At 42.4% G+C, this 27140-nt stretch overlaps 1 protein-coding gene across 6 annotated transcripts in view; it reads right to left on the bottom strand.

Moving 5' to 3' along the window:
- Positions 1 to 721: 721 nt before the first annotated feature.
- The window catches only part of NCAM1 (neural cell adhesion molecule 1), a 99756-nt gene continuing 73337 nt past the window's right edge, over positions 722 to 27140 (bottom strand). Inside the window, exons 14-19 of one of the 6 annotated variants that reach the window (XM_031044106.2) lie at positions 19808 to 19810; positions 14699 to 14823; positions 13779 to 13959; positions 6803 to 7010; positions 6604 to 6720; positions 722 to 1880 (exon numbers count right to left, since the gene is read on the bottom strand). In XM_031044106.2, coding sequence (XP_030899966.1) covers positions 1760 to 1880; positions 6604 to 6720; positions 6803 to 7010; positions 13779 to 13959; positions 14699 to 14823; positions 19808 to 19810 — 755 coding nt within the window. In that variant the 3' untranslated portion in view covers positions 722 to 1759. Of the gene's footprint in view, positions 1881 to 4255; positions 5036 to 6603; positions 6721 to 6802; positions 7011 to 9446; positions 10486 to 13778; positions 13960 to 14698; positions 14824 to 19807; positions 19811 to 27140 lie in introns of those variants that run through there. The other 5 variants (XM_031044111.2, XM_031044107.2, XM_031044109.2 and 2 more) reach the window with 5 other exon arrangements.

Raw genomic sequence — 27140 nt, 5'->3', positions numbered from 1 at the left:
AGCTCCCCTGCCCATAACGATAATACACATACGACATCAGTCCCCTTTTCCAACTGTTAAGGACACAATGCCAAGACAATGTGAAATCACTGCGAGTGCTGGCATTGATTTCCAAGCACTCCCTCTTGATTTCATGGTTTTCATTTTGCAGAGCATGGACGGATGACTCAATATGCATGATGTGATAGAATAATTCAGTTGGAAGGGACCTACAATGATCATCTAGTGCAACTGCTGATGGAGCTGGTTTTGCAGGAGGGGTCTTGGATGCTGCCAAGCACCCTTATGCAATAAGTCTTTGCTTTTAGATCAGCTTCCTTGAGTCAAAGGAAATGGTATTCACTCCCATACTAAGTAGGAATTGATGTAGCCAAACATCTGAAATGAGACCAGACCAGCCCTAACTGTACAATCTCCCTTCTGCTCCTCAAAGCTCCGGGAGGGTTCCATGAAGGAAAGGGGAGAATGTCCTAAATAAGCAGAGATGATATTTCTCTTATGCAGTCAGGCCCAGGTCCAGCAAGGGACTTCAACTCTTTCTAATTTAAGTATAGAAGGACTCTTACCAGCAACCCTCTCATTCCAAGTTCAGCTGCGTTTATACAGATTGCTGGATAAGGACCTTGATTGGTGGCAAATGGTTTGAATACCCCCACCCCCCAAAAAAACCCCAAACCAAACCCCAGCATTACTTTTCTTCTTACTCCAGTAAGAAATAATAATAATAATAATAATCATAATAATAACAACGACAACAATAATTAAGAAAAGATAAAGGGGAAACAACTACTGTAAACATCCATGTTTTAAAATGTCTCCCTTAGCAAAGCAAGCATGCTGCTAACCTAGTGTCTATAGACCGTATTTTCTTTAAAATAAACCAAAAAAAGGCAGCTATTTTACACATAAACACAACAAAAGTTCAAAAAAAAAATAAAATCGTCAATTGTAAACACTGGAAAAACCAAAAATTGGCAAAAATTAACATAAAATTTAAAGAAATGTAGAGTCTGAATACTGCAAATTGAAATATATCCCCCCCCGAAGCTGTAATTTTGGCATTCTTCCTAACAACTGATAATAACCCCCAAAGAAATGTCGAACGTGGAGAACAGAATTCAGTCACAAAGAGCTTGAGACACTTTGCTTACTGAACAGATACAAGGTGAACGGAAATCATAACTTATTTATGAGGCTTTACATATTTCAAACTCGACTGAAAAGTATAAAAATAAATTGTGGACTTTGTTCATTAAGCACCAGCTGCACCGAGGGGCACAGTGGTTTATATCTGCTATACTAACCAAGGAAAGAACAGGGTCTTTTTTTTGTCTTTTTGTCCTTTTTTTTGTCTTTTTTTCTCTTTTTTTTCCTTTTTTTTTTGTCTAGGACTAGTTCCTTTTGAGCTTCCCAACCACGCTGCAAACGGGATTTGCCATTTGACTCCTTTGACTATACACAGGGTCAGCGGAGCCCTGATTTGGTTACGGGTTTAACCCTGTTTTTATGTATTACTTTTTAAAAGCAAGTGCACAACAAATAGAACCTTTCTGGAAATCTTAAGGAAAAAAACACAAAAAAAGAGAGAAAATAAAAGAAAAAAAAAGAGAGATTCCCCCCTCCCCCCATTTATGCATTTTCTGTTTTGTTTCTTGTAAAAAAAGGCAACAGACACTAGAGGAATGAGATGTGTGTTGTGTTCTGGGTTTTAAATGCTTGGGTGAAGTCGCTCTGTCGTTTGCTTTCATCTGGCGCTGGATCATGCTTTGCTCTCGTTTTCATTTGTTTGTGTGGCTTCATTGGGGACCGTCTTGACTTCTGCTGGAGGTGTCTTGGTTTCCGTTGCTTGCACTTCGGATTTGTCTTCTACTGGGATTTTCCTGAAGGAGAATCACCAAATGGCACAGTTTAGAGGCAGAGAAATACAGACTCTCTATTGCTGAATTAGTGGTAACAATATGTTTCTGGAATCAAGCAAGTGTATTGCCTTGCTCGACCAAAATGAACATTTTCAGATGCAGACATAAGTAAAACCTAACTCACCACCCCCCAGCTTCATTTAGCACTAGTGAAATCTCTTTTGATTTCAAGTACCAGCAGGATGAGGTCTCAGGCTGCAGCAGAGGTGCAAGTTGTGTTGTGATGTGCAAAACCAGAAAGGAGGAAAAGGAAAAACTCGCACAGTTGTAAAGGAATTTGATTTTACCATCACTCATTGATGTCACCCAAATGTCCTATTAGAACAGACTAGCATTTTAGCTGAAACACCTTTTCCCCTACAGAAAGTCAGTCCCAGAATTTCCCAGTATGTTGCAGGGAGGGAAACACGGCAGAACTGAGTTTTGTCAAGCATATTCACAGAAGTGTAAGGGAGGTCAACATCTTCACAGGTCCATGAACCTGTCTTTTGGCACTTGACTGAACAATTGGAGAAGCCTGTTTGTTCAATGCTCTCTTCACAGTCATGCAAAGTGCCACCCAAGGCATATGTGGTGGCCTCCCTGCATGAGTGCCAGTTCCAGCCCATTAGACACAAAGTTAGTGTGAGATAACTGCAATCTTAATTTATCCTGATGAGTAGATGAGATGAATCAAGCCAATGGTTGCAATACTGCTTGCACCAAGGGAAGCAGATGAGCAGCACAAGTAGAAGAAGGTGGCTGGGTCACCAGAACACAGCCAAGAATTCATTTACAGCACACAGACCAAATCACATTAATTCAGTTGAAATGCTTCCGTACTATGGGCAAACCATTTCCTTCCTCCTTTCAGCTCAGTACCAGATAACAGTTCCCTATGTGACTTGCCCTTCTGTAGTACCCAGCATGGTAGTGGCTTTAGATGCAGTGAACTGAAATGAACCTGGACTCCTCTGCCTGGGAGTGGCTCAGCTGCACCCACCAAGGCTGCCTGGTTCCCTTCACCCCTAGTGCATCTGCTGGGCCATCCAGGCTTTCCAGGAAGGGCCAGATGCTCCACAGCTGTGTGGGGCACAAGGCAGTGCTGTGGAACAGTCACACAGCAGGAATGTCTCCTGCCTCAGGGAAGGATGGGAGCACAGCAGGGAGGTAGGGAGACCAGAGCTGAAAGATGTAAAGGCACCTGAATAATACAGTAAAACAGCATGGGTTTTCACTCAGATCTGGAAGAGCCTGGTTCTGGGTCTACAGTACTGACTGCTTTTCTGCGAGTGCTAACACACACTGCAATCACAGCATCAAAGCCAATGATCAAGGCCAATGCTTTACTCTGGATTAAATACAAAACTTCTAGAATGAGGTAATTTTCTTGGAGATGGAAAAAGTTCTAACCAAAGCTGTGACTTGGGGTATGCCTCCAGTGTGGCTGCTGTAGCATAGCCTAAATTTAGCTGTGTGAGCTATAAATGTAGCTCGAGAACAGCTAGGTTTTTGGCAGCAATCTAGCTGACAGTGCAGATCCTAGCATCCTCAATACACTTTCCTTGGCAAAAGCTAAAGATGCAGTGTGAACCCAGTCATGCTCTTCTCGCTCTCCAGTTGCAGTGTGACTGCCAAGGTGCAGACGCATCTCAACTGTCCAGATGGTTTAAGGCTCCAAAGGACCCCTAGGGTTGTCCTGCCTAGGGGTATATACTGGTAGTCTGAATCGATCAGCAGGAGGAGGTAAAGAACAGACCCAGTACACTGGATGAGGATTCATCTCTAACACACCATGACACCACACTGCCAAGTTCTCCTGACTGTGACTGCTTCCCCTCTATCAGACAGGATGGCATCACTTCATCCTTTTTCCAGTTTATGGACAAATCCAGAGGTACCAAGCTTTTAGTTTCACATGCACTAGTTTCTGCCCTCCCTTACACTGAAATAACTTCTGAAGGGCTCCACTGATCCGTTAGGAATTAGAATTTGGGTGCCTGTGCTCACTGAACTGCAGGAACTCGGTGCCCCTGAGGACAGCACTTCCTTTGCACCAAACTGAACAGTTCCTGATCTCTTTCATAAAAGAGCAGCCCATGATAGACAAAGCTGCACACGAGTCTGAAGGAAAACACATTTATGAAAAACTTGAGTTTGTCTTTTGCCTGCTTCCCTGGTACAGCCTATTCCTGCTTTTCCCCTGGACCTTTAAAGCCAAGCCCTGTTCAGAGGTGAGTTAGTTTGCTAAGGAAACAATGAGATTAGTTAAGAGAACACCCAACAAGAACACAGCACAAGCACCAGTGCACAAGAGACACAGCACACAACCAACAGAAGATTAAAGGCAGCCATACTCGGTCTTTGCAGGTGCAGCAGGTACAGAGCTGTCTGCAGTGGAAGAAGCAAGCTCGCGAGCTTGCCCGCTAGTCACACTGGCAGGAGGAGTGCCAAGAGCTGCAAAAACATCCTTTGCAAGATCAATGTCTGGTGTCTTGAAGGTCCCTTCGTCCATTTTAAAGTCCTCATTCTGGGAGGGGTTTGCGGTGCTGCCTGAAGCAGCCTCGCTCTTCAGATTGCTTGGGTTCTTGGTTGTCTCTGTTGGGCTCTTCACTGTACTGGGCTGCACAGCTTCCTTTTCAGGGCTCTTGGTGCTTGAGACCTCCTGCTTGGGGTCTGATGGAGCTGGAGGGCTGGTGAGGTTTGCAGGGCTCGGGGCAGCTGGCTTGTTACCAGCTGCCACTTTGGAGGTCTCAGCCACATTAGCAACAGAGCTGGGGCTGAGCACTGCACCTTGGTTAGACAGGACACTTGAAGACAGATTATTAGTAGCTGGAGTAGCACTCGGGGTATCGCTGAGATCAACAAGGGGGGCCACTTTGGGCGTGGAAGAGGGTGGTGGTGAAGAGACTGAGGTGGCTGCCCCTTTGGCTGGAGTAGCCTGGCCAGGTGACATGGAGTTTGAGTCAGGAATGGCCGTGGCTGGCAGGGCAATGCTGGAGGTCAGCGTAGTGGTCTCGCTGGTGGGGCTGTTCTGAGCAGTGGCAAAAGTTTCAGTGATAGTGTCAGAGTTAGTGGTGCCCGTAGTTACAGAAGGCAGCATGTCCTCAACAGTGGCTGCAGTATCAGCAGGGTGCCTGTGAAGAGGGCAGGAGTAGAAGAGAAATAGAGACAATGAAGCCCGTAAACGACAGCAGAGGAAAGGGGAGAGTGTTAAGAGTGTTGAGAGTGTTAAGAGTGAGAAGGTAAGTAAGTGGTGCAGTAGCAGCATGGCACGTGGTTACAACACAGAACATGAAGAGCTACTGAGAGGAGCAGAAACCTTTCAGTGGTCAAACGTGCAAAGGGTAGTAAGGGCTGGCTGGGATGACTGAAGAATAACTAGGAAGAGAAAAAGAGTAAAGAGGACACGGCCTTCAGGAATGGCTTGGTCACATAGATTTTGGTTCAACTCTTAGCCAAATGTAACCCTGTCAACTTGTAGACTCTTCTCTTTTAGCCCAGCTTTCCTCTTGGCCTCTTCCACCTAACCTCACACAAGGAAGCTTTCTACCAATTCCCTGAGCTTGTAGCCTGTGCCATGTCACCACACAACATGATCCCAGTGCAGGACCCCTGAATCCAGTCTCTCATCTTGGCCCTGTCCTTTTCCCTGCAAGCCCAACTCCTTCATCAAACCATACAGAATAGAATTCTTTTCCTCATACACACGTGTAGTGCATATATATATATAACACATATGTGCAGCTTTGGGGTGTTGTTTAGTGCCCTTCTGACCAAATTCCAGCCTGTTCTGTTAACTGCAATAAGGTTTGCTTTAGGACAATGTCTGAGTGTAACCATGCTTTAGCAGCCATGATGGTTGCCTTAAACAAGTTACACAGGTCCATTTACCATTGAGCCCCTCTGCTAACCTAATCAAAGCAGGTGAGCAATATGCAGGTGGAAAAGCCTGACCACCTCACCACTGGGATGATTCTGCAGATGGGCAAGAACCCAATTCCATCATCAATCCCAAACCTGACCCAAATACTTACACTTCCAGAAGTGAATTCCTCCCATTACTACTCTGGCCTGGCAGCTACGGAGAAGTACTCAGAGGACACTAGAACTGCAACAGCCTAGGCAAGAGCTTAATGTAGGCAACAGACAATACTTAAACCTTTCCAATCCCAGCTTAACATGGCCTCACACACTCAGGCCCAAACCAAGTTCTCCAATACAAACAAAGCTCATAGGTAGCTCTCAGCACTCTCACATTAAGAACGGACTTGCATGCCTTCCCCCAACATCCAGAGTGTAGCCACTCTGCTGCTATCAAGTAGAAAGAATTGCTTCCAAGCACCCATCCAGCATTTCTAGGGCAGAGCTCAACCAGAAGCTGGTGCTAACTGCGGGTTGGTTTTGCTCTGGATCCTTTGCAGTGAACCTGGCCGGGTGACTGATCTACACATTGGACAGGACTAGCAGAGACAGGTCTTTGAAGAAACACTGTCTACTCCCCTTTCCTTTCCAGTGCTGGAAATAGGAGCCACTGAATCTTGAGGAAAAAGAGGAGGAATTTCCTTGCTGATATGTCACAAGCAGAATGTGGAGTTTTTACCTTTCTTCTCTTCCAGCCCCAAGTCATGGGCATGAGAAATCAGGGATCAGGGCAAAGGGCAATGCATTGACTCTGTGTTAAGACTGACTAATGCCAACATACTCTGGCTCCGTGAGTGGGGTGGTCTCATTGGGCTCTGTGTGTTTTCCCCCATCGTGGTTGGGGGTCCGCTCCTCTTCAGTCCGGACCTCCACAATTGGCTCCTTGGACTCATCTTTCCTGTAACAAAGGAATTGCATAGAGATTGGCTCCCATTCACACTGATCAACAGAAGGAACAATGTAGTGATGATAGTACTCACGAGAAGGCAGCTTTGCCCTCCTCCATGTCTTTGCCCTTTGCTCCTGGGCCGGATTTGCCACACAAGTTGACAGCAATGCACATCAGCAGGCCACACTTGTTCAGGAAGTAGCAGGTGACATCCACAGCCACCAGGAGCAGCACAAAGATAACAATGAGAATTCCTACAATGGCAGCAGTCCCAAGGCCTGATGTTGGGCTAGTGCTGGCTTTAGAGACCAAAAAGAGAAGAAAAGAAGGCATTGTAGTTAAAAGGTGAGTTGGGGTTAGTTATGGCTCAAATTTAGCTACGCTTAGGTTGCAAGCATGGGAAACTTGCAGAAAGTACACCCTCTCTTCTAGCAGCCCTGTGTTTTAAACAGTATTCTATCCTAAAGACATGCAGGATAACCTACCTAAAAAGACAGGTTCACTTGGACCTAATGGGGCTTTTCCATCTCCCTGGGCTAGGATCTGGAAAGCAGACTATAGAAACCTCTTCTACTGTAGCATATATCCAACTGGAATTCTAAAGGGCTGTTTCTCTCCACCACTTCCTCAAGATGAAGGCTGTGTCAAGGGTCCAGAGTGACTTTTGCTCTGCTAGTCCAGTACAAGGACAAGTGTAAGTGAATCCTAGATTCCACAGCATGACTTGTCCTGGTGGGGCACAGACTACTGGGTGATACCTGTGGAGTCTCAGTGTTGGTTAGCCCCTTATACCACATAACAAAAGGAATAATTAAAACCCTTCCAGGTATGACCCAACTATCCAGAACTGGAAAAGCAGTAAGCTTTTTGTATCTTAAGCAGAGATAGCAGAGCTCATCAGCGAATGCTCATGGTGTTTTGGCTCAGGTACAGACAACGATCCAAGCAGCCTTCCGAGGAAGCAGATGATACTTACAGGCAGACTGACACTCTGCTGACATTGTCCTGGTGACAGCAGCTGCCCCCTCCACCACACCCAGACTCCACCACATGTCCCCAGCTATAGAATAGAAAAAAATACCTTGCCTTTTCCAGCAGACAAAAGGACAGCAGGTGAGAGGTGGTGATGGAGGCCTAGGAAATGCATGGGGTTGCCTATAACTACTGTCTTCAGGGGAACTGCCTTTAGCTTTCTACCTGCTTGTAAAATGCTCAGTACTTAGAAACATGGGGGGGTGGGGTGGGGAGTGGATAAACACATCAGTTAATCCTGTCAAAGACCCTGATCACCACAAAACCAACAGGCACAGCCCTGAATGTTGTCAGCTGCAACTTCCCAGCCTCTTATCATCATACCCTGAATAGAAACTATTTTTGTTCCCCTTATTTTAATCAGATGAATTCTTCCTAAGCTGCTGATCTGCAGGTAGAGCATTTGGTTGTTGGCTTATACCATTCAGCACCTATTTAGATGTACCGAACTACTCACAACCTCTTGGTAGTCTCAGCTGTCACATAATCCACCTTTTACTACAGGACTGTGCACTCAGTAAAGGCCTGTGCATCTGTCAGAGCTGCTTACTGGTGTTTTCTGAGACAGCTGAACAAGAGCATGTTCATCATTGTCCATTGGAGTATTTTGGTTTTGTCTTTTGTTTCAATTAAGAGGTAATTCCATTCTTTTCTACTGCATTTTTTACTGCTGGATGTCACAACCCCCAAATACTTGGAATCATTTCTTTGCAGGAAGACCCAGCAAAGCACCCCTTTGCCCTCAGCCTGACCTATGTTGATTTTGACAGGTGGAGAGATCCTTTCCAGGGCTCACAGAGAGAGCATCATGCCCCCTGCCACACATTTCATTACTTAAAAATAGAAGACAGAACATCCTTAGCATAAGGCAAATCACTGTTGTGTCATTTGGTGACTGACATGTATTGAGGAGTCCAGACTCCAAAAGGAAAGCTTCTTTCTGCATTTGACTATATCCAATCATCACTCTGAGGTACCCAACACTTACATCACAAACCCATTATTGCTCAGTATAGCATTTGTGCCACCGACCAGACCCCCGTCAGCATCTTGCAACAAGCTGCATAATTACAGGCATTTATCACCCTCTGATGCATACAGAGAATGAGCAGGTCATGTCACACAATTTTTAGTATTATGATTACTCTTGTTGTATTTCAATAACACTACTGTGTAAACACAAAAGACCTAACAAATCTATACCCTAAAACCCTGAAAATGAGGTTGTTTTTTAAAGAAAAGAAGAAATCCACATGCACAAAGTTTTCACTTCCAATTTAGATAGAAAAGCAGTTCACAAATCATAATGAACAAGACCTGAATAAACACAGCAAAGACTTGTGTGCAGAGCATAAAACGCATAGTTAGACAAGACTGATGGCAGGGATTTTGTTTGTCCCTATTAGATTTTTGTTAGAGAGATTAATCCCATTCCAGACAACCGATAGCATTTGAGACACTCTGTACGGACAGTTGAACAACCACATCCACAGTTTCAGCCTTGGCAGCCTCAGGCCCACTCACAAAGAGACACACGCATTTTTAAAACAGCATCAGAGCCAAAGGGATTTCTCATCACAAAGACAATTCATGAGGGGCACAGGGGGTTTTTGTTGTTGTGGTTGGGTTCGGGTTGTGTTTGTGTGTGTTTTGTTGTGTCATTTGGGCTTTGTTTTTAAGTAAAAACAAGAGAAAAGAAAAAAGCCAACTGAAATTTGTTTAACAAAATGCAATACACAGAATGCGGTAACAAAGATGCATTATACTGCACCAACTTACAGCATGGATTAATCCTGTCTGGCAGTGTCACATGCACAGTTAAGCATGAATATTATTAACGATCTAATAACAATAAATTAGCTGGTCAGGTAACTTGATCAAATGTTATATTTTCTGTTAAAATGGCAAGAAAAAGGATCTGTGAAGTTGGTAATACGGTAGTGGAACACCAGAAAAATGTCAGACAAGCATCCATTGCAAATCTGCATGCTCTTGGGGTGTATTATGCCCCAGATCCACTAAGCGCCATGAGATACTTGACTGTACAGAAGAAGCCAATGAAGTCGCAAAGATTCAACCACATAAAGAAGAAAGAAAGAAATCTCTTCAGTGCAATTCCCACAAGATATTTATATTCAGACCACCACATCAGGAAAGCCTTCTAATGGCCATAAATTTGAATCCACATGCAAAAGCCCACAGAGACATTTGGGCAACCAGTAGGATCAGCTCTGACATACCTTTCTCTTTTTATGGTCTGTGGTTTTATATCTGTGGATAAACCATTTGCACGATACAGTGGTGATCAGCACCAGATGTGCAAAGAAATCAGCAAAAAGCAGTTATCTTAAAAGGCTTTCAATATTGTACCTTCCTTTGATGAAAACTAGCACGCAAACAACAACAAAAACCTTCCCTTACATCCAATAAAAAGGGCAAATCCATTACAAGTAACAGAAAAAAATGTTAAAGAGAAGAAACTTTTCTTTTTCCTCGTTACAAAATACTGACTCTTTAAAATTCAACATTTCTCTATAATGTTCTGTGGTTTGTCTGTTTTTCCTGAACTGACAAGATCCTCTGAAGCAAAGTTATCTGCTTTCACGCCTTGGTGGGACCCAGGCCTTTTCAAGCAAATATTGCTTTATTTGACTTTATGTTTCTAACAGAACAAAAGCAGAGTCACTGCAGAAAGAAGCAATGAAACAAAGGAGGACGACGTTGATGGACTTCCCAAGGTCGCTGCAGGTGCCAGACAATGGTTCCCAGGAGGGGAAAATATGGTTGTTTTAAAACAAATTTGGTGCATGTGGCAAGCGTGGATGTTTCCCCGTGAGATCCAAGGTGACATGTATGACGACAGACATAGGAAAGGAGTAAGGGAAGAAGGGAGAGGGGAGGGAAGAAAGGACGAGGAAGAAAAAGAAAGAAAGAGAGAAAAATAGATAAAAAAAATTAGGTCATAAATATAGAAAATATAAGAATCAAAGGTTTATTTAATTTTGTAAATTAAAATGGCTAAAGGTTAAAGAAGAGCATTAGCACATTCACACCGACAAGAAGGCCGGTTCAGAAGCTCAGCAATGCCCAAAGCCGCAGAGCAAAGTCCAAGTCAGGGTTTATGGGGTTTGCAAGCAAATGAGATTAGAAATGATGGAACAGAAGGCTTGGCAAAAAACACAAGAAAATGGTTATCTGGTATTTGAAGGGACAACACTGCCTTTTATGTAGTCAAAGGATAAAAAAGAAATAAGCTCTTGTGTAGCAGACAATCTACCTGCCTGTCAAAGTCCTTCCCCAAACCCTGCTGTACCAATGACTTGACTTGGATGACAGATCCAGGTGACTAAAACCCTGAAGAAACAAGAAGGTCTCAAGAACACAGGACTGACTTTTAACATTAGCCTTCCAGATGCTTGTAAACTGCTCTAACACAACTATTATTATCACTGAAAATAATACCCTTATCCTTCCAACCACTTTAAGGACACTGCACAAATAATGGTGACGAAGGACTACGGAATAAACATACATTTTGTCTGCAGGAAATTCCTAACTATTACTGTCAAGCAGAGCAACGCCATGTTAGAGGCACTAGCTCTGACTTCTGTATAGCTCATTTTGAAATCAAAATGTAAAAGCTAAACGCCATGAAAATGACAAGAGGATGCTAAAGGAAAGTAATACACCAGCTTTCTTCCCTACTACAGTTTGGCAGGCTTGGACTGAAAAATTTGGTCAGAAAAACCTAGCCTGCCCTCTGGAAATATTTCCCCCAATATTATTAGGCTGGGATCAGCTCAGAGAACCAAAAGGTCTGGAAACACCTTGGCAAGCCAAGAGAAACCAAAGTCCTCTACAGAATGAAAAAAAACCCCAAAACCTAGAGAAGCAGAGTCACATATCCAACATAACCAGTAATCACTGCACTGCACAGTGGTTTACATGTCCCTGAATGCACATTCCTTCTGAGAACCAACTGCATCTGTCGGCTCAATCCTGCAGCATATTTGCAGGAACAACTGCTTTTCAAAATGCTTCCAACATCTGAGTGGCAGCCTCAAACCCTGATTCCTCCTATTCACATCAGACTAACTGAGGAGTCATTTCAGAGAGGCCAAGGAAGTTACACTTAACACACTGGGCTTCTACCCTGAGCCCATTTTTTAGAGGTCTCCTACCCATGTTACTTATGTATTTAGAGCTCAGTGGCATCTGGTCTCATTGCTCCTCCCACTTGCATGGACTACAGAATGAGCACTGTCTGTTCCAAAGGCAACAGCATTCTCAAGTACACCTATGCAAGGCATCCCAGCTTTCCCAGGTAGCTTTGTTGTCCCACTGAGCATGTAACAGGCTAAAAGAATATCAGCACAGGAAGGCAACAATGGTTGCACACAAGGGACTGTGAAGGAACAAAAAGACTGAGCAGTACTTGTAACTTGCCTTAGGGAGATACATCACAGTGCAAAGGAACCACTTTCTGCTGTTTCCAGCCTACCGCATTTGATTGGTCAGCTCTGAACTGACCTTAAGGCACTCTTTGCCAAATTACCCTCACTTTCTCCTGCCACATCAGTCACAGTTGTCCTTCAAATATGAGGGTAGTAAGTATTAGAGCTGTTGAAAATGAGAATCAGAAAGTGAGTTGCTTAATGAGTTACGGAGGGTCCTTCCACCCAAAACTACAGCCCTGGTCAAACACACATTCCAATCTTTTTTGCCCTGTTACCCTCCTCCTCCCTAGCATACACGTTTTTCAAGCCTCAACCAACTAGGTCACTCATTTGTATGCTTAACAACATCATCTGCCTTAATCAAATGGAGTTTCAGCATGCCAAACTGCACAAGGTCTCAGCTGTTTCCTTCAGACAGGAAGAGAGTGAGTGCAGTGGGGGCAGACCAAGGATTGAATTCTCAGTGCAAGGGAAGGACTGAAGAGAACTCTACTTGTGCTGAAGGAAAACATGAGGCTGAGTTAACAAACTGGAAGATAAAATGAAAACAAATGAGTTTTCAGAGAACCCCTTTCAACACGGAGCGTCAGCACCAATACTGGCATGAATATGCTTAAGCCTGGCTGTGCAATGAGGATGTATTTTGACTGACTCATCAGCTTGACAGTTCATCCATCTGCCTTTAACCAGTCAGAACTTTACAGGTAGTCCAGCAATTTCATCCTTTCGGTTTTATTTGCTTGGTTTTCCCCTTCCACCCCTCTTTAATTTTCTAATGTGCACTGCTACTACCTGTATAGAAAAGAAAGACTATCTGTCCTTACAACTTCAACTAACTGCTGAATTCCTAGCATCTCAGCCAATAGTGTCTGCTTGTTCTGCACAGCATTTGTGTTTCTACCTCACCTTTTAAGCACGCTAATAAGTACACTCTGTCTGAAGCACAAGTTTCCAGTGGCATTCTAAAGCTATTCAGATAGTTTCTCAGAATGCCCTACTCAACATTAAACCAGTGCTGTTTCAAAATTCCTATAATTTAATCTCCACTCCATTTAATTAAAAATCTACAGAGAAAGATCCAACCACTATCAAATTCCATATGCCTTTATTTCTCCAAAGGCTGAGCTGGATGAACAAATGAGCAGTCAGCAAGCCCAAAGCAGATTTGAAAGCAAAATCTGCATTGTGAAAAGCATCGCCCCAGACATCTGAATGGTCTCTTTTGCTTTAGTTTGAATGGAAATCCCACTTTCTGGTTTCAGAAAGTGGTTTCTATCCACTGCTTTTTTCATGGCAATCCTGTTACTTTGATACAAGAAGCCAACATTCCCTGTAAACAGTCAGACAAGGATTTGTCATGTAGCATTCCTAACAGTGCACTGCTAATGCTGTACATACTGTAACATGGTCTACAGTACAGGTATGTACATGGCAAAAACTAAGCTTTGGATGGGTAACCAATCGTGATAATGGCTTTAAGCAAGCAAGTTGTCAGGGTTACTCAGGCACATTAAAGGATGCAGCACTGTTGCATTAATTGGAAGCAGAAAACAATGGTAAAGCTTATGACTGCTGTACCTGGGATGACAGTAGGCTGAGCAGAAGTTCGGAAAGCATAGTGAGCCGGTTTGGACTTCCCTTGCTGGTTTTCTGCTATCACATAAACCTCATACTCCGCATTCCAGTCCAGGGACTTGAGCATGACGTGGTCACTGCCAGATGGAAGTCTGATCTCTGGTTTCCATTCTGAGGAATGCTTCTGCAGAGCAGCAGATGACGGGCAGGGATGCAAAACACACAGCACAATGTTAGTAGCCAGCTTTGAGAACACTGCAACAGCTAAGTAACAAATGGAAAAGCAGGGAGGTTTCTACACAAGCACACACTCCTCCTCAGCTAATTCAATGTCATGTGCTCTTAGCTCTAAGTGGAAAGGAGATACCAAAGCAGACCTTTTACTGCTTGAAGGATTTTTCATAGGATATAAAGAGAAGATAGCCAATACACAATTAGCTCAGTTCAACATCTGACACAGTCACTAATAAAGTGTCTTTTTCTTAATAGCCAGAAAGCTTCCATGATGCAGCCCAAACACAATGGAAAAGCTGAGCTTTCCACAGCAGTATTAAGAAGGAGAAAGTGTGCAGACAATAGGAAAAAGCTTCAATAACTTCTGGCAGCTCTTTCTGCTGCCCTGAAGAATTTCCTATTTTCACTGACCCTCTCTCAAGGCCCAACTCCTCAAGGAGACACCACAGAGAAATAACCTTTCATAGTCAAAAGTGGAAGGAAAGAAATGACACAAAGATGTTGCATGTTGCTTCTGTGCATGTCATGTCTCATATCCTATATGCTTCCACCATGCCTGCTTATTTAGCATGTGTTCCTGTACTGGCCCACCTACAAGATCTTAGCTTAAGGGTTGTCTGTCTACATAGTGAAACCTGAGTACTGAACAGGCTGAATACAAATCAGGCTTGAGTGTCAGTCATACTTACAGCTTTGTATTTGATCAGATAATGTCTAATAGGGGAGCCACCATCATCTTGCTTGATAACATTCACTTTAATGGAGTTTCCATCTTCTCCCATCTGACCTTCGAGTTTGGGTGCACTGGGTTCCCCTGAAACAATGGTGGATTTATGTTTATTTGCTAAAAAAAACCCCAACCAACCAAACGTTAGGGGAAAAGTACTCATAAAAAGCAGAATAATACTTTGTTACACTCAGCTGCAGTGTATCAGCCTCACTCTGACCCAGACACAGAGGACACTCTGGGCTTATGGTACAAATATTTGCAAGACTCAGTATTTCTTGCATTTGGTAGTTTGTTTTCATGACACAAATTACCATTTTTGTGTGCTGAAACAGAGTCAAAGTGAAAAAGACCCCACTCTACCTCACGAATATCCGAGAGCAATGACCAGTTCCTCACCATTTTTGTTGTAAAACACTGATGTGAAACATACAGAAAACATCAAGCTGAGGCATGTGGCAAACAGGCAAGGACCTCACCACTCTCACAACAAGGAACTTCTTCCTTATATCTAACCTTAACTTCCTCTGTTTCAGTTTAAACTCATCACCCCTTGTCTTATCACTACAGTTACTGATGAAGAAGCCCTCTCCAGCATCCCTGTAGTCCCCTTCGGATACTGGAAGGCTGCTGTGAGGTTTCACGCAGCCTTCTCTTCTCCAGGAAGAACAGCCCCAATTTTCTCAGCCTATCTTTATATGGGAAATGCTCCAGCCCCTGATTAATCTTGTGGCCTCCTCTGGACTTGCTCCAGTAGCTCCACGTCCTTACATTGAGGACATCAGAACTTCACACAGTGGGGTCTCACAAGAGTAGAGCAGAGGGGCAGGATTACTTTCAATGTTATTTAGGCTTCACAGCTGCTGGACCAGAGACTTACTGGTGTGCTCACTTAAACAAGTGTGGAAAAAGGGGTACTGCATCAAGACATCTCACTCAGCTTGCACTGGTGTAACTAAATGCAATAAATACAGGCTGGACAGAACAGACACCTTCACTCTTCTATAATCACCATTCTTAAAAGAAAAAGCTAACATTTCCCAACTTCCACCCCAGCAGGTGACTGGAATGCCTGCAGGGCACACTTGTTTACAGCCACAGCCTTTCACACCCATATCTCTACAAATGCTTTTTCTAGCCAGCTCTTTCATAACCTGTACACACAGCCCATAGAAGATAGTGCCTCAATCCCAACTCTGGCACTTCCTTCTTGTACCTTTACTGTAATACCTCACTTAACAAAAGCCAAATCCACAGACTGTCTGATTACATACGTACACCCCCACCTCTCCCCCAGAAATACTGCAGCAAATTGCTCAAGAGACATGCTTTCTCCTTCCACTTTCATATGACCCCAGGATCACCTGTCTCCAAAGTGCTCTGACAGCCAGTGTGCTTACTATGCAAGAGGCATTATTACATATTTATTTGCATTATACTAAAAGAGAGAGGAAAAAATAAGCCTGTAGTTGTATTAAGATCAACTCTGAAAGATAACAGCAGTCATGGGGATTTACAGAAGCCTCTTCTAAAGAAGATTCTGAATTCTACATGTATTCTGTCTGGATTTGCATTCAGCTACCAATGGAGAGCACATGCATTTCTGACTGGCAAGAGAAAGGTTAATCTTCCAGTATCTTTCAAAGTTGATCTTTAGAAGTAATCTGAAGCCCTTCTCACACCCCCTCCAAAGAAGGGATCCAAGCACATTTTTGGTTTTATGAAACATCAATGAGAAACCCGCAAGACCCAGACTGAAAGAGTAATGTAAGAATAACTAATTTTCTTGTAGACAAACGCAAGCTCTAATATACCAGTTGTTTAAGAAGGTAATTACAATGCATGGATACACAGATCTTTTTGATGCAAGATACTTATATTTGCGTTTCACAACATAGTAATACTCTTAAAAATATAAGGAGGGAATGCTCCTTTTTATCATGTTAGTTTTGTTTTCCAAATCCTTGCCTCTGCCTGTATCACCATAACAAGACTCCCACAACACAAGCTGTACACTCAAGAACTCTGTTCCAGCTTGTGAAAGGCTTCTCAGTGACTGTACATTGAAAATACATTTGCAGCTACTGTTTAGACAAAAGTGTGGATTTTTATCTCTACTACCAACTAACTGAAGCTGTGTACTTGAAAATACCAGATTAACTAAGCAATTACATTCTTTTCTTTCCTTAATCCTAAAAGAAAATATCACCACAAAGGTTCCTCGTTTTGACTATTGGCTTGATCCCAGTTGAAAGAGCTATTATGGCAATAACTGTGTTACAACTATTAATCCATAATTAAATGAAAACAGAGCTAGACAGTACAAGATCAACATCTCTGGTAATCTTTCCCATCCTCATTTGAGAGATAATTAGTAATAAGAGATCTTGAAGTGACAAGTGAACACGGTATGTAGAGAATCTGACCTCTGATTTAACACAGACTAGAAATCTTCCCCAGCGATTAAGCACCAAGAACTAAAACTTGAACGAACACCCTTTGGAAAGATGCTCATTCGTGATAGATTTTAAATGTCAGAGATGCTGCTGCACCTTATACACAGCCATTCCAATGATTAATTACCCTCTCTGCTGGAAAGTTTCTTCACTTCAAATTGTCTAGTTTCTAGCCCCAAATTCATTCCTTCCCCAATAGTTTAAACACACTTCTGCTCTGAGAAACATCCTCTTCAAATAGGAGAATATGGACCACTCCTAACGGCTGAAACCCAACAGGTATGTCAGTGCAAGCCCTGGTGAAGAATGCTTTAGTTTTCAAAAATACATGGCATTTAATTTATCTTAAGCAGGCAGATGTAATCCAGGCACAGGGCTGTAAAATTAAACATGGGTTAGTGTGTAATTTCAAACAAAGGAGGAAGAAGTTTAGTGGGGTAAGTTTAGTCCAGCAGAATCAGCATCCCTATGAGTCAAAATGTCAGCAGCTGAAGAGAAAAGCTTGTCATCAGAAGGTTAGAGAAGAAACTCATGCTCACAGAACATGCATCCTCCCCACAGAATGGGGGCTGAAAAGCAAAGTGGCTTACAAAGGTGTGCTACATGCCTTGGGTCTCTCATTCACGCTGAGCTGACCGGATGTATTGCAGAAATCTGCCTATTCCACCCATAAAACGTGGGATCCTTAAACAATCCCCCTTGTGATGCTGCTGTTTAGCTTGTTCAGAGCAGACAGCTAGAAACATGTCACACTTCCTCTGGATAATCATTTACAAACATTTGTCTGCTTAGAATTTTCTTTGTGTCAGGGAGGATGCAGGATCTCATGCTTTCACTCTACGGTGTGACAAAGCTGAGTGATTACATCTGAGCCAAACAGCATCTTATCTGGCCCATCAGTAAGAAAATCAACTACTTCAAGTAGAGACTCCTGAAGGGCAGAAGGCAAGAGACAAATTTTCACCCCTGTGCTTTACTCCCCTTGAGAAATGGGATGGATTTTGCTCAAAGATGTAAAATTTACAAGTTCACAGGAATGCATGCAAGTGACAGTAGTGCAGATGACAGAGACTTTTTATCACATCTCCTGTTGTTCCCATCACATTGGTTACTACTCAACTGCAGCACTTTAGACTATGATCTTAAATCCTTGCCCAGCTGGCAATGAAGAAAGATCCTGCATCCTTGCTGTGCTTAAGAGAATACAATTGCAGTCTATGGTAATTTCTGCAACACATAAACAAGGAAGCAGCTGATTTCTGCAATAGGACCAGAGTGTGATCTACAGTGTCACAATTTGAAACTGAAAAGTATCAGCTGTACCTATTCAAAGTCTCCATGAGTGGTAAATATACATGGGTGAAAAAGAAGAGTTAGGGAGTCTACAGAATGCACACAAGAGAAGCAAACAATCAAAAATAAGGAACAAAACCAGATCATGCAAAAATGAGACAACCAAGTCTTCAATCCTCCTGGATTTTGACTAGACAGGGAAAAGACCAGGGGAAGAGAGGCTGCTTCCATGCATGCAGTCATGTGGGAAGGTTACTGGTGTTAGTTCTGTTTTCCTGGCAAAACCCAGCCTAAATTCTTCCCTGGTGGTGGTCCAAAACAATAAGGTGATTTCAGAATTCATAGATTGAAAAAAAACCCCAATTGCTTCCTAGTTTACTAAATTATGTTAGTTGGGGAAGCAGAAAAGCAGGAGTTTCCCCTCCCTTCCCTCTTCCAGATTATGCAGAATATTAAGTTATAAAAAATCACAATGTTGCAGAAATTATTGTCATTACCATACACTTGGAGACTGATTTAATCTCCTGCAAGGGTCAGTCATTTGCTTCTTGATTTCATGGAGCTACCTGGTGCTGGTAAATGAGTTCAGACTAAATCCTCTGCTGGGCTCTGAGATGCCGTGTGGGAGGAATGGCAAGAAAGGGCAATGGTATTTCTGATGCAAACTGTACAAAGTCTAGCTCTCATCAGATATTCTGTGTGTCTATATATACTTTATAAAAACATAGTTCCCACTCTACCTATATTTAAGATTTACTCATAAAAATATTATTTCTTAAATCTTAATGTGGCATGCTTACCAATAACCAAATTTCAGAGATAAGGCATTTCGGATCCTTTTGATAGGCTACTATAGTGTGCTTTTGTGCTTGTAAATCTAAACATACTCTATAGGGTCAAAATGTTGCTAAAGCAACAGGAGATATGGAGTTCACATGATACCAATATCTTACCCACAGCCTTTGGCACATCAGTGTCCTGAAAGGCAATAGGATTTGTGCCACTGGTGTTAATGCCAGAGAGTTTTAAAACATTACTAGGATGCCAGCTATTGGATTCTGATAGTGAAAGAAGCAAATGACTGAGCCATGTGATTTTTTGCCTTGGTTTTGGGTTTGTTAATTCTTTTTTTCCCCTGAGTTTTTCCAAGCTCAGTGTGGAAGACTGAAGTTGAGTGCTTCACATGCAGATAGTGGTGACCGACTTCGCCAACAGGCTTGGAGGAGGATTCTGGAGTGCTGGAATTTGGAGATCCCCGGTCACTGACCAAAGGGGAATCCTCACCCCAAATCTATGCAACCAATCAGAACAAAGTATTTTACCTTCTGTTCACCAGCGTGGACGACATCATCAGCACCATGCAAGCCACATGACAAAGGCACATGATACGCACGCACATGATTGGTTGTGGAAAGGAAAGTGGAGGAGGTCACATGGAAAATACAAAAAAATTAAAAAACTGATGTAAACAATGGGCAAGGGAAAAATCCACAACAGAATTTTAAATCAAACAGGAACAAAATCAAAGCAGCGCGTAAATACCAGAAACACTGCGGGGACACTAACACCGCCTGCAATACAAGGGTATTACATCACAGAAAGCACTGAGTTATGACCTTGCAAGTGTTAGGCACAGCTGCACCACTGCTTATTAATACCAAGTCAAAGGAGGAACAAAAATGGTTGTAGAGTGCGTGCCATAACTCGGACAGCTGAAGGAATCCACTGTTGGGAAGAAAAAGGGAATACATTGTTATTCAGACACTGTCCTGACAGCAGAGGGGAAACGATCAAACCCAGAGCACACACGGTTCAGCGAAGACAAACCTTGGCATTTCATAGTGATGTATTCTCCCCTGTGCAGAAACAAATGTCCTCCTAATTATCGACAACAACTCAAAAAGAGAAAAACCTAATATGTGTATATTATATCAGAACTTTCAGTCAAAGAGCTGCAACCAGAATCTGGTCAGACTGAGTTATCACTCAAGAGTACACACACCCTGTCCAACACATCCAGCCTAAAGGTTTGAGGAATACCATGAGTCATGTACATGTGCAAGGGGCTTTTCTGTCAGTAGAGGAATGAAGTGCTCTATATGGGAAATTAATTACAAGGATGGCACAAAGACGACAGCCGCTACTGAAAGAAATGAAAGTGCACAGGCTGTATGACAGGAGAACGAAGAAAAAATAAAGCCAGTTGTCAGACTTGAGGACATCGCTAACTCCATGCTCTGCTTCCCTTCCTCAATTACCATCTACTTCATAACTTGCATTTTTCATGATTGTTCCTCTTTCTCATCTTAATGAGGCTAGCTCAAAGTGCTTTGGTACTTCCCAGTTCGTTTTATGTAAAGAGAATTAAACCCTTAATCTCATGGGTGCTTGTATCTGACAAGATTAAGCATACTATTACTGGGCAAAGAACTGGTAGTACAAAAAGCAAAATTGATTTGTTACATCTAAGCTTTGAATGCATTGTCTCTAGTTATAAACTGAGACTCATGGAACTCTAGGCACATGCATCATGAAGGAAGTAAGTTTTAGAGTTACTGTGAGACTGCCTGGAAAGGCATTCAGTGAGGAAACATATTTCTAAAACCCCAATAAGCTTAATATAACAGGAGATTTAAAACCAGGTAAGAGAAGTTGCCTTTCAAATCACCTCCTCCTGAGAGGAAGCTTTAGGTAAAGATCAAGGGCAAAACTAGCAATGCAAATATATCTGAAAGAATTTGCATGAGGCTTCTAAGACAGAGAAGACATTTGGAAATACTGTCTTAAGCTTTAAACCTTGAAATTTATCCTGTTTTAATGGGTAGAAGTCAGGTAGTCAGAACACTGTCTTGGAGCTTACAAGAGGAACTGTCTGTGAGGCAGTGCACACACACACACAGGCTTTCATGCTTGCAGATCATATTTTTAAAGTGCATGAATAGGAGAGATTCAATTTTGTCTGTTCCATGAAAACGCTTCTACCTAACTCCATAGCTAACTGGATCTTAGATTAGAACTGTCTCTGAACATTAAATTCCTTTGGAGACAGGAACCTCAGCACTGTTTGCTTTGAGGCACTGCAGTAGTAGCTCCTGGACTGTGGTTGGACACAGGTAGTGGCAGAGAATACACACATCTGTACTTCCTGGTACATCTGGAATGAGTGAAAGGGAACGAAAAAAGGAGTTTGAAAGACAAATGAATTAATGAACAGCTGCTATCAAACCTTCACTTTGTATGTAAATAGCCTTTGTACACACACACTTCTACCTTATTATAATGAAGCAAAAAGAGACACCAGCTCCTTGGGATGCCCATGTGAACTTCTTCCCAAGACTGCAACCTATTTTGAATTGACTGATGCACTGCACAGCAAAGATTTTATGGAAAAAAACCCAAAACCACTCAGTTTTCCACCTGCACATCTCTTGGTCAGTGGCCTCCACCTCCCTCATCCTGCAACTTCTGAATCTCTTGGCCATTGTCCAGTAAATACAACAGAAGTTCCTATAAAATCTGGAAAACCAGGAGACAGGTAGAAGAAAGACCCAAATTAGTATTTCAACTGAAAAAAACCCCAACTTGTTCAAGTGACCTCAAACATTGCTGGTTAAAACACGTTCCACAGTGGAGAGAGCTGGAAGAAAAAACTTTATTATAGCTGCTGATAACAGAGCTATTTATCCAAGCAACCTAAGAAGATTAAGTCAAAGGAGATATATATTCCCAAACCCCTTACACAACTATAGGCATCTCCCATATGTTACTGAACATGTAAAGTCAAAAACTCACTCAAGTCAGTGCGGAAACTCTCTTCAGCTTCATTAGGTTTCAATTAGTTTCATTATTCATTTTCCTGACTTCAAGAGGCTACACTGCAGCTCTCCATTTCTAAGTGCTCCTGGTTTCATTCACTTAACCACAGAGGTTAGGTTAGGGTAAGAAACAAGATCATTCAGCAGCAAATGATCCAAAATTCCAAGAGCATCTGCCTTGTACCAATGCCGTTTTAGGCTGTTGAATACAGTATGTTCATATACTGCAGAACAACTTCACATATAAAACAAATGTGTCTGCTAGTTGCATAAACTGACTATGTACACAAACAACAATGCGGCAGTGAAAGGTCCGATCTGCTTCTGCCCAGTGTAAGAGCTGGAATTTCAGAGTAGGTGAAAATGGAAACTTTCACCCTTAAAAAGCCCAATGTACCCGCACACAACAAACACACAACTCCCCCACCTACCCAAACAACAAAACAGCATGGAGGATATTCACCCTGAATGGGCTCTTAGAATCTTTTCTGGGTAAAAAGACCCAGAGAAAAAAAAGACGTCTTTCAGGAACAAAACATTTAACACAACATTTTCCCTTACAAGTGAAGGTATCTCCTAAACCCGCATATGAGCAGTTATAACAGAGTCCCAGCCTCCTAAGAAATAACAGATTAATTAGTAGATGTGCTGGTGGCCACTTTTCCCCTGCCCTTTGCCCTCTCCACTCCATCAAATTCAAATTCAAACTTCTCTTCAGCAATATAGAATCATTAACACTTGAGATGCATCACAAATTCTGGTTTGGCGTGTTGTATACATGAAAATCACTGCAAGACTCAAAGTGCTTGCTGTGGTCACTGGCAGATAAAAGGACATTTCATGCGATATTTAAGACCATGGAATGTGCCAGTCATAAATGCAGTATTTTTAAGTCCTTTGACAGCTCTAGACTAGCCATGCTATCCTCTCCCGCAGATAACCACATGCTTCATGCTTTCAGTGCTTTCCATCTAGTAGTGATGAACCATTTCTAACCTGCTACAGGTAAACACATGGGTCTTCATCTTTAAGATCATATTCACAGAAACACATACATTTTATTATTGTAAATCAAAAGAAAAGCATTTGGCTTTGTAGAAGTGATTAGTTGTTCAAAACACACATATGCACCATGTAAACATATCCTTTCCTTATGTGTTTTTCTTCATCTTCCAAGACTGTTGCAAATATTCACTTGGCTTTCATATTGGCTAGTGACTGACTGTAAGTCTCCAACATGTAAAAATTAAATCACACATTTAATACACCCACTCAATACCAGGAAGGTGTGTCACTGAACTCTTTAACAGGTAGACTAAACCAGACATTACAGAATAGTTCTTTTATGTACAAATAAAGTAATCCACAAGTTTTAGCTATTTTTAACTTAGACTACTCAGATCCAGCATGGAATCATCTGCTTAACTGAGTCTCACTAGGAATGGCTACCTGACCAACAATGTTCTGTGCAAGAAATGAGGGATTCTGAATCCAGCTCCCATTTCAGATGTAGGCTGCTTCTGTAGTCTTAAACCTTTTAATGCAGGCAGGGCATCAGTGGTAAGATGGGGCAATGCTCCCTCTCCCCACAGTCCACTCTCCTATAAGAAATTCTATCTCCTCATCTGCAAGATATTCTACCTCCTCATCTGCATCTTCTTTCAACATCCAGCATCCATTGCTGTAATATCAAGTTTAGCTCCCTAAACTCACAGAAAATAGAGCAAGGCAAGGTGGCAAAAAGATTAATTAGTCCATGTTCCTTTTGCAAAGGCATCTATAGCATTGAAATCACTAATGGAAAATGTGAAAGGAAAACATTCCTTTTGGAAATGATAATTCATATCTCGTCCCCCTCCCCTCCCTTCTCTCCCTTCCATGTTTCTTCTAAAACTTGTTTTCCATTGTTACTGCATGCTTGGTAAAATAACAGGAAAAGGAAAAATAGTACCATGCTGTGTTCTTCACAACTACATGCTCATACAACGTATTAATGCCAGATTGTTAGTTAACAGACATCAAAATAATGTGGTATAGTGCTCTAATTGCCTTGACACAAGGACTACAGCATAACAAATAGCACTCCAGACCAAAGAGGAGCAGTTCCCATCTACTCACTTGGTGGCTCTGAGCTTCTATTTTCAGCAAGAAGCTGAGTTGCTATGGAAACATGAAGGACAGACAGGACATGTAAAAATGAAGCATACCATGTAAGTAAGTTGTAAGAGGTGATAGAAAGAGAGGAGTTCTAATGAGGAAGAGTGACAATGATACTGAATTCTTATGGTAGGTGTGTGTTACCTGAAGAGACTGCAAAAAACTGCTCTGCTGCTGCTGTTTTCCAACTGTTCTCCACAGGGAGAATGGTGCTGCCAGATGCAGACCCCTCCAGCTGGCAGGGAAGCCAGCCTGCACTGCATGGCTCCTGCAGCAAGCTATGGCTCCAAGAGTCCCTACTGATGCTTTTTCATCCAGGAGAGTTTTGAATCTCTGAATCCATTTTCAGGCAGCTGCAGTATTTTTGCCTACTTTTGGCCAAACAGGAGCACGGACTAATGCTTCTGATACACCTTTGTTTCTTACCTCCAGGCACTATGATCAGGGTACACACAAGGAGGCAGAAAAAAGATCTAACCATCCAATAAGATGTGAGCACCCTTAAGAAATAAGCAGTTTTGAGAGAAGTTGAAAGACTGAAAGCCTCTTGGGAATCCTACTAAGCACTCCACTCTCAAGAGCAAAGGCCGTCTTTACAAGCACTGAATACAAGGATTACCAGAAGAGGACAAAGATGAATGTCTCTACTTGCAAAAGACATGGGAACAATGCAGCATGAGAAACACAAGCTGTGAGGGATTTCTCTACTATTCTAGGTAACATCTTCAAAAGGAAAAGAATTGTTACTGTCACATCCTGATGACTGGGCAGAGAACTACAGCTACAGACAGGGGTAAAAGACATACTGAGAGGGACAACACTCTTAGTCATATGGCTTAGTTTTAGGTAGTTCTGTGAGACTTAATGGTCTTCATGGATCCCTTCCAACTTGAGAAGTTCTATGTTTCTATGAGTTCCTTTTGCTCCCATGGTGGTATTGGTGTGGCTGGTGTGAAGGGAGAACAGGATATACCCTCATGCAGCCTGCAATCTAAATACAATTACACAGACTTAAAAATGATGAAGAAGGATATAAAGAAATGTGTTTTCTTCCACAGCTCCAGAAGAAGTCTGTGGCTTTCCTTTGTCCTGAAAATCACTTATCTGTAGTTCCTGTACTTGAAGATTCAGGTTTCACTCAGGGGAAAGTTTAAAAGGTACAGAAAAGCAGGAAAACACCCAAGGATGTTAGGCAGACTGCACCACACTCAGTGAAGAGATGCATGCAGAGCAAAGTGGAACAAGGACAACTTCTTCTACCATACTCACTGTCTGCTAAACGGGAAGTGGGTGCAGCAGTACTTGCTAAAGAAAGAGAAAGGAAGGTGAGGAAGGGAGTGGATTCCTATTAATTACTGCCAAAAGACAGGAAATTAAAACACAAATTGGTAAGATTTCGTCAGATCAAGCCTCTCTGGCCATAAAACTCAAAGTAAACGTGCTTCACCAGACCTGCAGTTTGGCTCCTCTGTGAGTTCTTGCTGTAGAACAACTTTCTGATCACATAGGATCACTCAACACACACCACTGTTCAGTATTCCCAGGAGTTCAAACCAATGCCATTTAAGGCCAGCAGAGATGCTGGCCAGCACCGTATGTCAGCAAAACACAGTGTATGTAACTACTGCTCTGGTGAAGGCCATTGCTAAGTACCCTACTGCCAGTTTAGGATGTAGTGGAATTTGGGATTATTTTAGTGTTTTGTTGGTTTGTTTTTTTGTACAAAAAAGGTATTTTGAAAGCAAACCCAAACACATTATACACACACACACTCTTGTGGCTAACACACAATTGGGTCCCACCTGCAACGAAACAGCTGGGGCTCAAAAAGAAACCATTCACAAGGTCTGCGAGCAGCCTTTGTTTGTCTTCAAGTTTATAAAAAACAGGAAGTGCAGAAAACCAGCAAATTGTTGCAAAAATACAAATCCAGGTCAAGGCAGACAGATACCCTCCCAACCCCACAATTCTCATCTGTGCTAGCATAGCACCCCACCAAAAATAAATCCCAACCCCCCAAAAAGTATGGACATATCCCAACAAACACTTAAGAAGAGTGTCAGTTCTCACATTCAAGTAGGCACTTTAAATAATAGGGTAAGGAATACTCATTATTTTACCTAGTGTAAAAACAGGTTTTGACTGGTGCCTGAACACAGTTTTGATATTCTGAGACATTTCTGTGATCTTCACATCACATCACACCACACATGGGGACATTCAATTTTTTCCTGCTTTTGACTTTGTCCATGAAAGGTAACATTGTGTGGCAGATGGAAAAAAGGTTTCTATTGTACCAACAGTCTTTCCACCACTGCAACCCAGTTCATGGTCTGAGATGGGCCTTGAGAACCCCAGAGAGCAAAGAAAGAATCAGAGAACTGAATGCTCAGAAGGATCACAGCTCAAGGCACAATGAATTAAAAAGAATTAGAACTTACCCCACAAGGGAGCAGAGTTAGGGACTAGGGATTGACTGACAGCTGGTTGCCACAAAAAAAAACAAAAAGGAAAAAAACTACTACGACTGTGATTTAATGTTCTCCAAATCCACGTACCTGTCCCCAAGTGATGAACATGAGGCTTGGCAGACAGACGTGTCCGTGTGGCTGAAACAAAGCTTTTAATGCTCTTTTTTCCTCTCTTCTTAATTGGATCTTTTCCCTTTTCCTGTGGTACTGAT

Source organism: Melopsittacus undulatus, chromosome 15 (assembly GCF_012275295.1).
Source record: "Melopsittacus undulatus isolate bMelUnd1 chromosome 15, bMelUnd1.mat.Z, whole genome shotgun sequence".
NCBI lineage: Eukaryota > Metazoa > Chordata > Aves > Psittaciformes > Psittaculidae > Melopsittacus > Melopsittacus undulatus.
The sequence above is the reverse complement of the archived record's forward strand: the minus strand, read 5'-3'. Positions and strand labels throughout refer to the sequence as shown.